At 48.1% G+C, this 12,810-nt stretch overlaps 1 protein-coding gene across 1 annotated transcript; it reads right to left on the bottom strand.

The window, feature by feature from the left end:
• Positions 1–348: 348 nt before the first annotated feature.
• On the bottom strand, positions 349–7,672 carry snx24 (sorting nexin 24). Its single transcript, XM_083657484.1, has 7 exons — positions 7,558–7,672; positions 5,172–5,255; positions 4,899–5,003; positions 2,658–2,752; positions 2,486–2,515; positions 1,363–1,427; positions 349–1,159 (listed from the first exon to the last, which is right to left on the bottom strand). Exons 1-7 carry the CDS (start codon positions 7,624–7,626, stop codon positions 1,089–1,091), a joined length of 519 nt encoding a protein of 172 aa, XP_083513610.1. The 5' UTR covers positions 7,627–7,672; the 3' UTR covers positions 349–1,088.
• Between the last annotated feature and the right edge of the window lie 5,138 nt (positions 7,673–12,810).

Raw genomic sequence — 12,810 nt, 5'->3', positions numbered from 1 at the left:
ACTCAAACTATTTCCTACCACTGCAACGCCTCCAACACAACCTGCTATATTTTCCTTCCTCACACAGACGGACACATTTGTTTCTCGTGTTTTGCATCTCCAGTTGGAAAGTCGAGCTGACCCTAAAACTCTCCCAACCCCTCCTCCTCATCCTGCACCTCCCTTAAGCTGGCTTCTTCAGGCTGCTGGTAACGAATTCAAAACCTGCTGGTGTAACACGTGCTGCACCTTCTGAACTCCAGGCCGCGGTCCAGCCCTGTGCCCTGGCCTGGGTGCCACGGTGCAGCCCTGTGCCCTGGTCTGTGTGCCACGGTGCAGCTCTGTGCCCTGGCCTGTGTGCCACGGTGCAGCCCTGTGCCCTGGCCTGGGTGCCACGGTGCAGCTCTGTGCCCTGGCCTGGGTGCCACGGTGCAGCTCTGTGCCCTGGCCTGTGTGCCACGGTGCAGCCCTGTGCCCTGGCCTGTGCCTTGTGTTTGGACTCTACTGACCACATGGTATGCCTTAAAAAAAACCATCAAAGGATTCAGTTACAAATTATATAGCAACATGAAATGCAAAAAAAACAAACCACGGGATTGTGTGCAAAAGGGCTTCCAATGACATTGAGGCTGGAGATGCTGCTATAGTAGCATTTCTTAGAGCTTCAGAACCATCTCAGCTCCGCAAATCTCTATTCTTCATTTCATACCGTTTCATTATATCAAGTCTGGAATTTTTCAGAGCAAATTACTTCAATGAAATACATTTCAATATGGGTCAATATGAGGAATGATGCTGATTTGTGGAAGTCAATGATGTGAGAGCAACAGGCTGTCCAGATGAGGGTGTGATCTATAACAAGTGTGGTGTCAATGCTTTATAGTACGTTTATGCATCGGAATTTTTTTTGGAAGCTTATGCAGTTCTTTTTCCTTTCATCCTTAAATGCAATAATTTGCTGTTGCATTTAGGGAATTTGTGTTTTAATATATAAATGAGGCTCCATGTATCTTGACACGTTCCATCCACTCCAAAAGGGTGTGAACATGTGAAGCAGAATCCCTTTGCAGTAACGAGCACGAGGGGCTCGTTAGCGGCTCGGCCGACGTCTACCTGAGCTGCAGGTCTGGGTAGAAGACTCCATGGATCACGCCTTCGATCACAACATTGGAAAAGGTATCTAGAGAGGTGGGGAAGGATAGGAACATTTTGTAAAAATCGGGATAAAAAGTGCACGGAAAACGGCATACGTTTCGGGAAATTATTTGTACAGTAACAGAGAAAATCACCATACATGCATTTCTTTCCAACAGTGCTGCTAAAATGAGTGTGTTTTTTAAAAGACAGAACAAATTGGTGTGTTTAAGATAAGAAGATGGTTACCGTGGGTAGATGGGAGCAGGTAGGGGTCTCTCAGAAACAGCATGACTGGTTGGTGTGAAAGTTTGCTGAAAAGAACGCACACAGGAGAGGTCAGCGAGTTCAGCCCGGTGGGTCGGGTGGCAAACAAAACTGCATGAAGTGAGCTAAATGTTCAGTTCTAAGTCAAACCCACATGTATGTAGGGCTGGTCGATACGGAGAAAATGAGTAAATAGGACAATATTTATGACCAAATACCTCGATATCGATATTGCTACAATATTGGTGCTTTCTTAAAATATTTACACAGTGAGATTTTTGATACATGATCATCAGTAATGTGGATATAATGAGTAAAATCAAATAATAGAACAGCTAGTAAGTTCTGGTAAGCTGGTAAGTTTTTTTAAACCTTTATTTACACAGGGGGAGTCTCACTGAGAGCAATGCTCTCTTTTTTCAGCAGCGCCCTGTTCACATTCACACACGGAAGCTGACCAGTACAACCACAGTCTGATCTGCTGGCCACTGATCAGCTCCACTGGAGCAGTTGGTGGTTAAGGGCCTTGCTCAAGGGCACCTCAGTGGTGGTAACGAGGGAGGGGCAAGCGCTGCCTTTTCACTTTCCCCAACCAGATTTATCCTGCCGGTCCCGGGGATTGAACCGACGACCTTCCGGTGACAAGCTCGCTTCTCTAACCGTTGGGCCACCACTGCCCCTTAAATTACATCGCTTTACTGTAAGGCAGCCTTTAAAACCAGTAAAAGACACGACTTACACCAGATCACGATATATAACAATATCCAAAGTCTAACGATATCTAATCTCATATCACGATATCAATAGAATATTGATATATTGCCCAATCCAATCCCTTTAGTTTGACGATCCTGAGCCCCTTTGGAAGCCCCTTTCCTCTCCACTGTTTGATGACGTGGATCCACTTTAGCGAGGACACAAGCAGGTGGAACGTTACAGTGTCACTCAGTACGCTGGCGGGTGGGTGAAGTTCAAGTGGTTCAGAGCAAATAATGACTAAAACCTTTACCGGTCAAAAGGGCAGAACGGGAGGATGAAGCACTCTGAGCTGTTAGTGTGATACAACAGCATTCACATTTTCACAGAAACGACTGAAAATACCCACCTCGATTCCTCTGATTCTGTGTCAAAGGACCTGAGAGGAGGAGAACAGAAGGTTATGAGACACAAACGATCTAGCTTGAGAAGTCAATCTCACACAGAATCTCTTGGGAAGCGGGGCGATGCCACAAGTGGCACTTTGATTTTTTTATAGAGAAGCCACAGTTCAAACTCACCCACAGCTTTCCGTTTTTGGCACTGAAGGAAAATGGCGGAGATTCAGGAAATCCAGGAATATTTTTGGAAGAAGCTCATTTTCCATAATGATAGTCTGTGAAGGACAAAACAAAAGCTAATTGCAATGTGGATGAAGCAAGAGAAACAATCCAGAGGCACTCGATCAGCTTGACCTTTTCAGGACAAACGGCGTAGGCTGAATTTTCTGGTCTAAAAAAGCTCTATATACTGCACAGATATTATACAATGTTTTTTTTTTGTTTTTTTTAACCTTTATATAACCAGATAAGACATTTGAGATATAAGATCTCTTTTGCGAATGTGATCTGGCCAAGAAGGCAGCAGTTACAAGCCAGGTTACAATCAACATAAATTACAGTACATATAAAGGAAACATAAAAACAGGGCTATAGAGCTGAAACATTAAAAAAAAAGTAAGGACAACCAAATACATCATAAAATACTACATCCAAGGGTAATAAATAACACTGGATCAAGAACGTAAAAACATATGGCCTGTGTCAAGATTTATGGTAAATTTCATACATAATATTCAATAAAAAAAATGGGGGACACAGGGGGGGGGATTTTAAATAGTATTTAAATCATATCAGAACCCCCTCTGCCGATCTGGGGAGAGCCTAGCCTAGTCTAGGGAGTAGACTAGCACATAATTCTTCCGATACTGTACATATGTAGTCGTGAGGACTGGAGTTCACCGGCAGGACGTAGCGCGTGGGAGGATCACGCTATCGCAGGGCTCCAAGTTTGAGTGTCTTTATTTCACAAACGGACATAAGATAAGACGCCATCATGATCCTTATCTTATGTCAGTTTGTCAGTTTGTCTGAGGAAGGGCCGGGTGTTGCCCCAAACGTTACCACCTTTTCCTTTTTCACTTTCTACCTCGAGCTCTGCACCGTCCCTATTCAGGTTTAGATGTGCGTGTCTCTACTTTTTTTCATAGGATCACACTATTCCCCCCCAGTTCCCCTCCGTCCCGAACAGGCCGACTAGAGGAGGCGCTAGTGCACCGAATGTCATATGACGATTATAGTGACGAAAATGATTACGGTTATCAGTATTATCGCGGTATTGTTAAAATGTGCTGAAAATGTTCAAAAAGTACTAATACACTGACAGAAATCATATCACCAAGTTTTATTTTGAAAACTCAGATGTTTCTCTCCTTCTATTGAAGCTAAAGGGAGCATAAAGGCAAAGCTCAAACAGTTGCAGCAGCCCTGGCGGGTGCTGATGATGTCAGAGCGGCCCGGGCGCGTGCTGATGATGTCAGAGCGGCCGGGGCACGTGTATAACCCAACCCAGTTTCAGATTAAACCACTCCCTGAACTAATTTGATTGGTCGCCGCAGCTATGCCTTGCCACTCTGCCAGGCAAGCCACTCCTCCGAGCTCATACAGTACGCCCAAGTGATGCGCACACTAGGGTTGTGCGATGTCAGTAAATTATCCATTGTGATTATTCCACAGTGAACCATCGTGATCCACGATGGCATCGTCATTGGCGGGGGTGGGGGGAATAATTAATAATTTATTAAGTCGCTGCGGTGCGGTAATGCCATTCCTTGCAATGCGTTCATTAACAACTGGACAGCTGAGCTCTTCACGGAGACCAGCGGGCTTCGATAGGCTACTAAAGCCTCTGTGCTGCTAACAGCACAGAGCCAGGTGACTGAATGAAGCAGTGGCTCTCACTACCAGCAATTTGAACAGCGCAAATAAGAAAACGTTAACGTTACAGGTCCTCACCAACAACGTGTGTGTGTTGAATTTAACTAGCTGGCCGTAAACTGACTGAATTACTGGCTGATATAACGTTAGATTCGCGTGGGCTTTTGAACCTAATGAGAGCGATTTGACGAGAGGAGAGTTGAGAGAGAAACACAGCTGCTGCTGCTAGTGCACACCACAAACACACACACGTCGCGTATGAGGGGGGGCGACCAATCAAATGAGTTTGGGGGCGTGGTTTCATCTGAAACTGGGTTGCCAGAAGTACAGTATACACGGCGCAGCTCTCGTGGGTGCTCATGATGTCAGAGCGGCCCGGGCGCGTGCTGATGATGTCAGAGCGGCCCGGGCGCATGCTGATGATGTCAGAGCGGCCCGGGCGCGTGCTGATGATGTCAGAGCGGCCCGGGCGCGTGCTGATGATGTCAGAGCGGCCCGGGCGCGTGCTGATGATGTCAGAGCTGATGTGACAGCTGGACTCTGTACCTGCAGATAGAGCTCCAGGCCGTGCCGTCGCTGCTCCAGCACTTTGGGAAGCCAGTTTCGAACATGCTTAGACGGCATCTCCGGTGGCTTGATGCTCTTCTTCAGCTGCAGGGGGTTAGAGTTTGTGTTTGGATCATTTCTTTATACGCAATAATAACATAATTATGTTGAACTTCAGCATTTAAATTGCTGTCTTGAAAAAGTGACTTGGCTAACAACACTCCGTCAGTACCTAGAAATAACCATAACATTGTGTAATGCGCAAAAACTCACCATTTTATGCAGAGCATGAAACTCGCTGTAACGTTTCTCAACAGTATGCTGCCTGCCGTTCATCAGCACCTCAATTTTAAAAACCTGCAAACAAGATGAGAGAAAACACTTAATTATCTTACCAACTAACGAGTATTTTCATTATCGATTAATCTGTTGATTATTTTCTCTACTAATGGATTAGTTCTATAAAATGTCATAAAAATGGTGAACAATTTTCACTTTTTCCCCAAAGCCCAGGATGACTGATATCATCAGTGATGTCACTCGAGCAATTGTCTTCTTCTTCTTAGTTAAAATTGTTTAAGTGGTGTCTGTATGTCTGCACCGCTTACCTCAGCACCTGGGTGTGATTTCTTTCTTAAAAACAAATACAAATTAATTGTCTGTTAATCGATCAATCAACTAATAGTTGCAGCTCTAAACTTCCTCTTGTTGAGTGTCAGTTCAGTGAACCTTTTTGTTTTCTTCAATTCAGGGTCATGGGATGTTATACTCGAGTTCATCAGCCAACAAGTTCCCTTCACGTAGCAGGCTGTCAGTTAGTGTCTATGTCAGCTAGTTATCAAAAGAGGAAACATCTGTCTAACTCCGGTAGAAAGAAATGATCTGTCAGTGTTACTCTAGTCTAAACACTCTGAACAGCTCTCTGATACTTCCCTCACCCAGCTGGGCTCTTCCTTAAAAATGCTGTTCCTGCCAGCATGATGCTAAAGGGAAAGTCTGTCCAAAACTGTTATTTATTTGTGCAATTTTGAGGTGTGAACATAACCAGATCTCCCAATTAAGCTAAAGAGATGTCAGCAAATCCTGGAGCTGCTCCGAGCGCCACAAACAGTAAGAGATATTGTCTGCACCCGGATGAAAAAGATCCAAAAGAGGCCAACCGATAAAAAACTAAAATTTATTTACAATGCATTATTTTTGTGCGTGTGCAAAACAAGTGTACAAAAGTGACATGTTACAGTCAGTTATCCTTGGTTTCTAAAGGGTGTTGTAGCACATGCAGTTATGCAAATTAGCCAAGATATGCAAAGAAGCATGCACATGTTATCATGCTGTTATCACAGCAAAAACAGTACAGTAATAATTTATTTTCACTAGAATTCCATAAGTAACACAATGACAGACTGCATGTCTACTTAGTTTTGTCATACACTTTCTGTAATAAAAGACTGACGACCCTCCCACTCTCTGGCCCTGTCTTGCAGGAGCCTGGTGTTGGGGCCGTGCGTGATGGCATTGGACAATTTGCAAAAAGCTTTGAGATTGGGCAACTCGAAAAGAAGACTTTCGCAATATCTAATTCTGACTAAATCAGTGTCACTCAGAATCAGTTCACACTTGCTACGGTGTCATGTAGTGTGACATCACTGTGAAACTGGTGTGCAGCAGAGCCCTTCTGCACATCTGCACAATCTGTTATTGATCCACAGTTTGTATATCTGACTACCCATTAGACTTTACTTTCCACTATTGTTGTTATGTTGAATAGAACATGTCATTGATTTTTTACAAGTTGCAATTCAATGCAGCTATATTTGTCATCATCTGTGGCCATGGATCCTGTGTAGTGTAGTGTACCTGCCCTGGGACTAAAGTAGCCTACAGAAATCACTGCTTGACTGGGAGGAGCAACTTGATTGAACATGCACAGAGAGCAGTGTGATGTGAGTGGTGAATACAATTGTGAGTAAACTGACCTCCAGTCAGTGGTCATCATAAAGCAAACAACCAAGAACATAACAAAAATTAAGTTTATTGTGAGAAGCATTGTCAATATCATCATCATCTTATTATTATTATTATTAATAATTGTTGTTGTTCTTACCAGATCATGTCCTCATATAGCCTAAAACTTGCTATGTCAAATCTGTATGTGGGCCTGAAGCTGTGGTAACCTGTGCTGCCTGTAGCCCAATTCAAAAGGTTCTGGTGGTTTGCACCTTCACGCCCCGCTACATCCCTGCCTGGATACGCTGTTTATTTATACCCGCTGCTGCTGGGCACAACATTAGCTACATACAGACAGCAGCACGACGCCATGAAGTCAACAACAGAACCGAGCAGCTCCACAGTTAACATGAACATTTATGACGTCAAAACGGACTCTGGATCGAGTTATTAGCTTTGGGGGCGAATGGCTCAAACACTGGAGAGGAACAACTACTACAGCAGGAGAGGAAAAAATAACAATAAACAGACTAGATAACTTAGTGGGTAACTTCAACGCGCTTGCATTGACACAGTGTAAACCCCCACACACATCCGATCCACACGGTTCGGTTCGTTATTTTAACACACATGGAACACACACAGCAGCTAAATTTAGATGACAGCAGCAGCAACGCAGACTAGACAGAGACAGAGACAGAGAGCAGCTTACCGTGTATCCTTTCTCAATGGAGTTGTTCTCTGAGCGGAACGACGGGATGGACACACTGACTGGGTGCATTGTGTTTTCACTCGGTGGAGAAATAAAACGGTAAGATGTATTCAGATCCACAGCTTTAAAGCACTGCTGCTGATGGTTCCTCTCTCTCTCTCCCTCCCTGATACAATACAAATCCTCTAGGATCAAACAAGCTAACCGAAGCCTCCCTGCTGCCACCTGGCGGCGCGGGGGACATCTAGTGGCATTTATAGCAGTGGGGGGGGGGGGGGGGCTCATGTGCATGCATTTAAATAATAATAATAATAATAATAATAATAATAATAATAATAATAATAATAATGTGTGCATCGTAAAAACTGTTGCGCCTGTGGATAGTCCTTGTGTGATTTGGCAGCAGGTGAATAGGAATAGGTTCCAATCTGCCTCACATGTCACAGAGGCAGAAGTCACTGTGGGGTCACGCCCACTGAGTCACAGCAAGACTGAGCTTGAATGCAGTAATCAGCCTAGATAACTGACACCTGCTGCTCAGGGAGGAACTTGACACTCATTTTGACACTCGTTCCGATTGAGGGGGCGTGTTCCAGTGGGTGTGCATACCCTCTATTAGACCTCACTAGAAAAGGCAAAGAATCAGCACACATTATTTACTTTAGAAGCATGGAAATTATTTTTTAACTCGGCGTAAATGAACGTCATGAAAATATTTATTAAACAAATTTCCATGACTTTTCTCAAACTTTGGGGGATTTTATTTTTTCCCAAAACTTTTCCATGACCTGGAAATGGTATTGTAGCGTTCCTGATACTTCACGAGGCAGAGGCTTCTTGCTGGTACAGGTTCTTTATTCACAGTTATTCATATTCACAACTCTCCGCTGTTGTCATGCTCATAGATAGCAGCTTCCCCTTAGGCAGTGCGCGGAGACTGACTGCACATGCTCAGTCTCCGTCCGGAAGTGGTCCCACAGCATAGTGCTCCCCAACATAACACTCCCCCACACAGTTCCTATCTGTAGTGGAGACACTACCATTGCTCACCACTATGTGTGTACTGCTGATTCGCTACATACTCCCCGCCCAACAATAAGGTCAACGCCCACGTTGACACCACATCACACCTCCCCTGTACCAACACTCCCAGCATCTTTTCTTTTCTTTTTAACAGTTCTTTGTTTTTTAACCACATCTTATGTTTCCATCTCAGGCTTTTCCCACGTCTCCTCCCCACAATATCTCATGCCATACACATCATTCACTTTTCATTATAACACTTCCAACCACCATCTCCTCCTTATTTTTTTTATTTTTTTTTATTTTTTTTATTTTTTAGTACAACTCGAAGTTGCTCAAATGTCCTGGAGCCCTTGGCTCTCTCCGTGGCCGTGTTAGTCTCTGTGAACCTGCCGGTGGGCCTGACCCCACCTGCAGTGTCTCTGGTGCTTCAAGTCTCTGAGTGGGGCCCGCCCGGTCATGGCCGGACGCCCCTCCCTGTGGAAACCGATTCCTTCTTTCACTCTGTCTAAGTGAAACCGCTGGGCGGCCGAGATCTGGGGGAAGGGTGCACCCCCCCCGGTATGGGGCCAACCTGTCTCTGTGGAGTACCTTCTTGCCACCAAGTGGCATCTGCACCCGGTACACCACCTCCCCCATTCTCTCCATCACCCTGCATGGGCCTGTCCAGTGACAGTCCAGTTTAGGGCTACGCCCTTTTTTTCTCCGGGGTGTGTACACCCACACCAACTCCCCCCCCTGGAAATGGTTTCCCTTTGCCCTCACATCATAGTTCCTTTTTTGTCTCATGCCCGCTTTCTCTAGCTGGGTCCGAGCGAAGTTGTGAGCGGACTCTAATCGATCTTGTAGCCTCCTGGCATACTCTCTCCCCGGGGGAGCGTCCAGTGCATCCGGTGGCTTGCCGAACGCCATTTCTGCTGGTGTCCGCAGTTCTCGACCTAACATGAGCAGGGCGGGTGTGCAGGAGGTGGACTCGTGTGTTGCGGATCTGTAGGCCATGAGGATGAGAGGCAGGTGCGTGTCCCAGTCCCTCTGGTGCTCCTCCGTGAGGATGGCCAACTGCTTTTTCAGTGTCCTATTGAATCTTTCTACTAGGCCATCGCTCTGGGGGTGCAATGCTGTGGTCCGTGTCTTTCTAATGTTCAGTTTCTCGCACATGGTGGCGAACACTCGTGACTCGAAGTTTCTTCCTTGGTCACTGTGTAGGGTCTCTGGTGCTCCGAACCTACTGAACATGCCTGTGACTAGTGCGTCGACCACCGTCCCCGCCTCCTGGTCGGGCAGCGCGTATGCCTCTGGCCATTTTGTAAAGTAGTCCATAGCTACTAGGACGTATCGATTTCCACTCTCTGAGCGTGGAAACGGCCCCATCACGTCTACCCCTACCCTCTCCATGGGGGCTCCTGCTGCTAGCTGTTGGAGCGGGGCGCGAGACTGGTCTAATGGCCCTTTGTACGCCGCGCAGAGGTCGCAGCGCCGACAGAAGTCCTGTACGTCTCTCCTCATCCTCCCCCAATAAAAGCCTTGTCTGATGCGACGGAGGGTTTTGCTCACCCCAAAGTGGCCCGCCCCTACTGTCCCATGGCAGCTCCTGCACACCTCATCTCTCAGTGTCGTTGGCACTACTTTTCGCCACTTGTTTTCTCCCGTTGCTGGCTCTTTCCAGCACTTCATCAGCACTCCACTGTTCAATCTCAGGGTGTCAAACCCTGCCCACAGCCCTTTGGTTGTGTCGGTGGCCCCCGCCACCTCCTCCCATTGCGGCTTCTGGCCCGCTTCTACCCACTGCAGCACTGGTGACAGCTCCCTGTCGTTTTCCTGGTGGCCCTTCCAATCTGCTGCTTCTGCCATCCGCAGTGTCTTGCACACTGGCCCATCTCCCGTGTGGTTAGGGCAGACTCTAGCGTCTTCTTGGAGCTCCCTCTCTCTCCCCTCTCTCTTCTCACAGTACACACACCCCCTTTCCGCGCAGGGTCGTCGTGACAGGGCATCTGCATTTACGTGGTGTCTCCCTGCTCTGTGCTCTATGGTGAAGTTATAGTCCGCCATTCTCTCTAACCAGCGGCACACCTGTCCCTCCGGCTCCCGGAAGGACCACAACCACTGCAGCGCTGAGTGGTCGGTCCGTATGGTGAACTGAGGCTGTCCCAGGAGGTAGTATCTAAAGTGTCTCAGTGCTTCTACGACTGCTAGGAGCTCCCGGCGTGTGACGCAGTAGTTTCTTTCTGTCTTATCAAACGTCTTACTGAAATACCCCACCACCTGCTCCCCCTCCGGCCCTGCCTGGGACAGCACGGCCCCCATACCTCCATTGCTGGCATCAGTGTCTAATAGGAACGGCAGTGCGGGGTCTGGTGCTCTAAGCACGGGGGTCTTGGTCAGCGCTTTCTTGAGGGTTTCGAACGCTAGGTGGCATTTTGCTGTCCAGTCGAAGTCTGTGTTCTTTTCTTTAAGCCGGAACAGTGGCTCTGCGATGTCAGAAAATCCTTTTACAAACTTCCTGTAGTAGGATGCTAACCCTACGAAGCTCTCGAGTTCACTTTTGTCTCTGGGGGTGGGCCATTCTGAGACTGCCCGTGTTTTTTCCTCTAGAGTGCGGATGCCCCCCTCGCCGATGCCATGTCCCAAGAACTCTACCCTCTTCTTCAGGAAGTGGCACTTATCTGGGTGTAGCTTTAGACCCGCCGCTGCTATTTTCTGTAGGACCTTTCGCAATGCTCCCACCGCTGCCTGAAACGAGCCCCCGTGTGTCAAGATGTCATCTAAGTATACGACGCATTCTGTTTGGGGAATGTCCCCCAGCAGTTTCTCCATTAACCGCTCGAACGTTGCGGGTGCGTTACACAGCCCGAAACTGAGTACTCGAAACTGCCACAGTCCTCTCTCGGTGCGGAAGGCGGTCTTTGGCTTGGCATCGTCGCAGAGGGGCACCTGCCAGTACCCACTGCGGAGGTCTAGGGAGGAGAACCAGGCTGACTCCCCCACTATGTCTAGTAGCTCCTCGATGACGGGCATCGGGTACGCGTCTTTTTTTGTCACTTTGTTCAACCCTCTATAGTCTACGCAAAATCGCATCTTTGCGCTATTTTTCTTTTTTACCAGCACTACTCCCGATGCCCATGGGCTCTCTGACGGCTCGATGATCCCTGCCCTCAGCATGTTTTCTACAGCTTCGTTCGCTATATCTCTTCTTGCTGCTGGAATTCGACGGGGATATGATCTGATGGGCCGCGCCCCTTCAGTGTCTATTTGGTGTTCTACCAGGTGAGTGCAGCCTAGTTCATCGTCCGTCATCGCGAAAATGTCTTTGTACTCTTCTAGTACTCTCCACAGTTCGTCGCTCTGTTGTGGTTCTAACCCCTCGCTCTGACGTTGGTGTAGTGTCCTGAGCATTTCTAACCTCTCTCTCTCTCCCTCTGCCTGTTGCATTGGCTGAGGGCAAGTGTTTGGAGGTGGGCTAGGGGCGTGGTTTTGGGGGGGGGCTGGGCCTGCTAGGTGGGGTTCATGCTCTACGGTGACGCGGTACACGGTGATGTTGTTAACGTTAGGCCGTTCCCTTGGAACGGTGGGCGGTTGGCTCATTTGGACTACCGTTCCTTCTGCAAATGTCAATGTGCTTTTTCCTAGGTCTACTGTGCATTTGTTCATCGTTAAGTAGTCTTCCCCCAGGATGCAAGGCCCCGCCATTTCTACCACCCACACCGGAAAGTCCACTGTCTGTCCCCCCACTGTTATCATTACGTGTCCCCTCCCCCTCATTGGCATTAACTCACCGGACACTGTTCTTAGCAGCTGTGCTGCTGGCTGCTCCAGGCGCATCCCCTCGGGCATCATGTTGACGTTCACCAGCGTCGCCGTACACCCCGTGTCCACCAGGGCGGCGCAGTATCTCCCCTGTAGGTAGGCTGGAACATGGCAGCCGTTCATCGCGCGCGGCCCGCTCTGCATGTGGACAGCTCCGGCGATGTCGTCTACTTCGGGGCACGGCGGAGCCCCACCTCTCTGTTGCTGTCGGTGGGCTCCCTCCTGCGACGCTGTGGCTACGGGGACTGTGGCATCGTAGACCCGTCTCGCCCCATCTGGACGGGCCCCGTACCGTTTCCCTGGTTCCACGTTCTCCGGCGGCAGTCTGCTTCCCGATGACCGGGACGCCCACATCCCCAGCAGATCATGCTCCCTCTAGCCCAGCTGTTGTTCCGCTGGGTGGGCTGTCGAGCGGGGTTGGGCTGC

This window comes from Poromitra crassiceps, assembly GCF_964638095.1.
Source record: "Poromitra crassiceps genome assembly, chromosome: 21".
Taxonomy (NCBI): domain Eukaryota; kingdom Metazoa; phylum Chordata; class Actinopteri; order Beryciformes; family Melamphaidae; genus Poromitra; species Poromitra crassiceps.
This window is presented reverse-complemented; position numbering and strand designations above follow the sequence as displayed.

Bases quoted from the DNA above. Each gene is read 5' to 3' on its own strand.
- snx24 (XM_083657484.1), bottom strand. From the start codon at position 7,626: ATGCACCCAGTCAGTGTGTCCATCCCGTCGTTCCGCTCAGAGAACAAC. The intron at 5,004-5,171 runs GTGAGTTTTTGC...AACCCCCTGCAG, and splicing joins TTCATGCTCTGCATAAAATG to CTGAAGAAGAGCATCAAGCC. The intron at 1,160-1,362 runs GTAACCATCTTC...CCACCTCTCTAG, and splicing joins CCTGCTCCCATCTACCCACG to ATACCTTTTCCAATGTTGTG.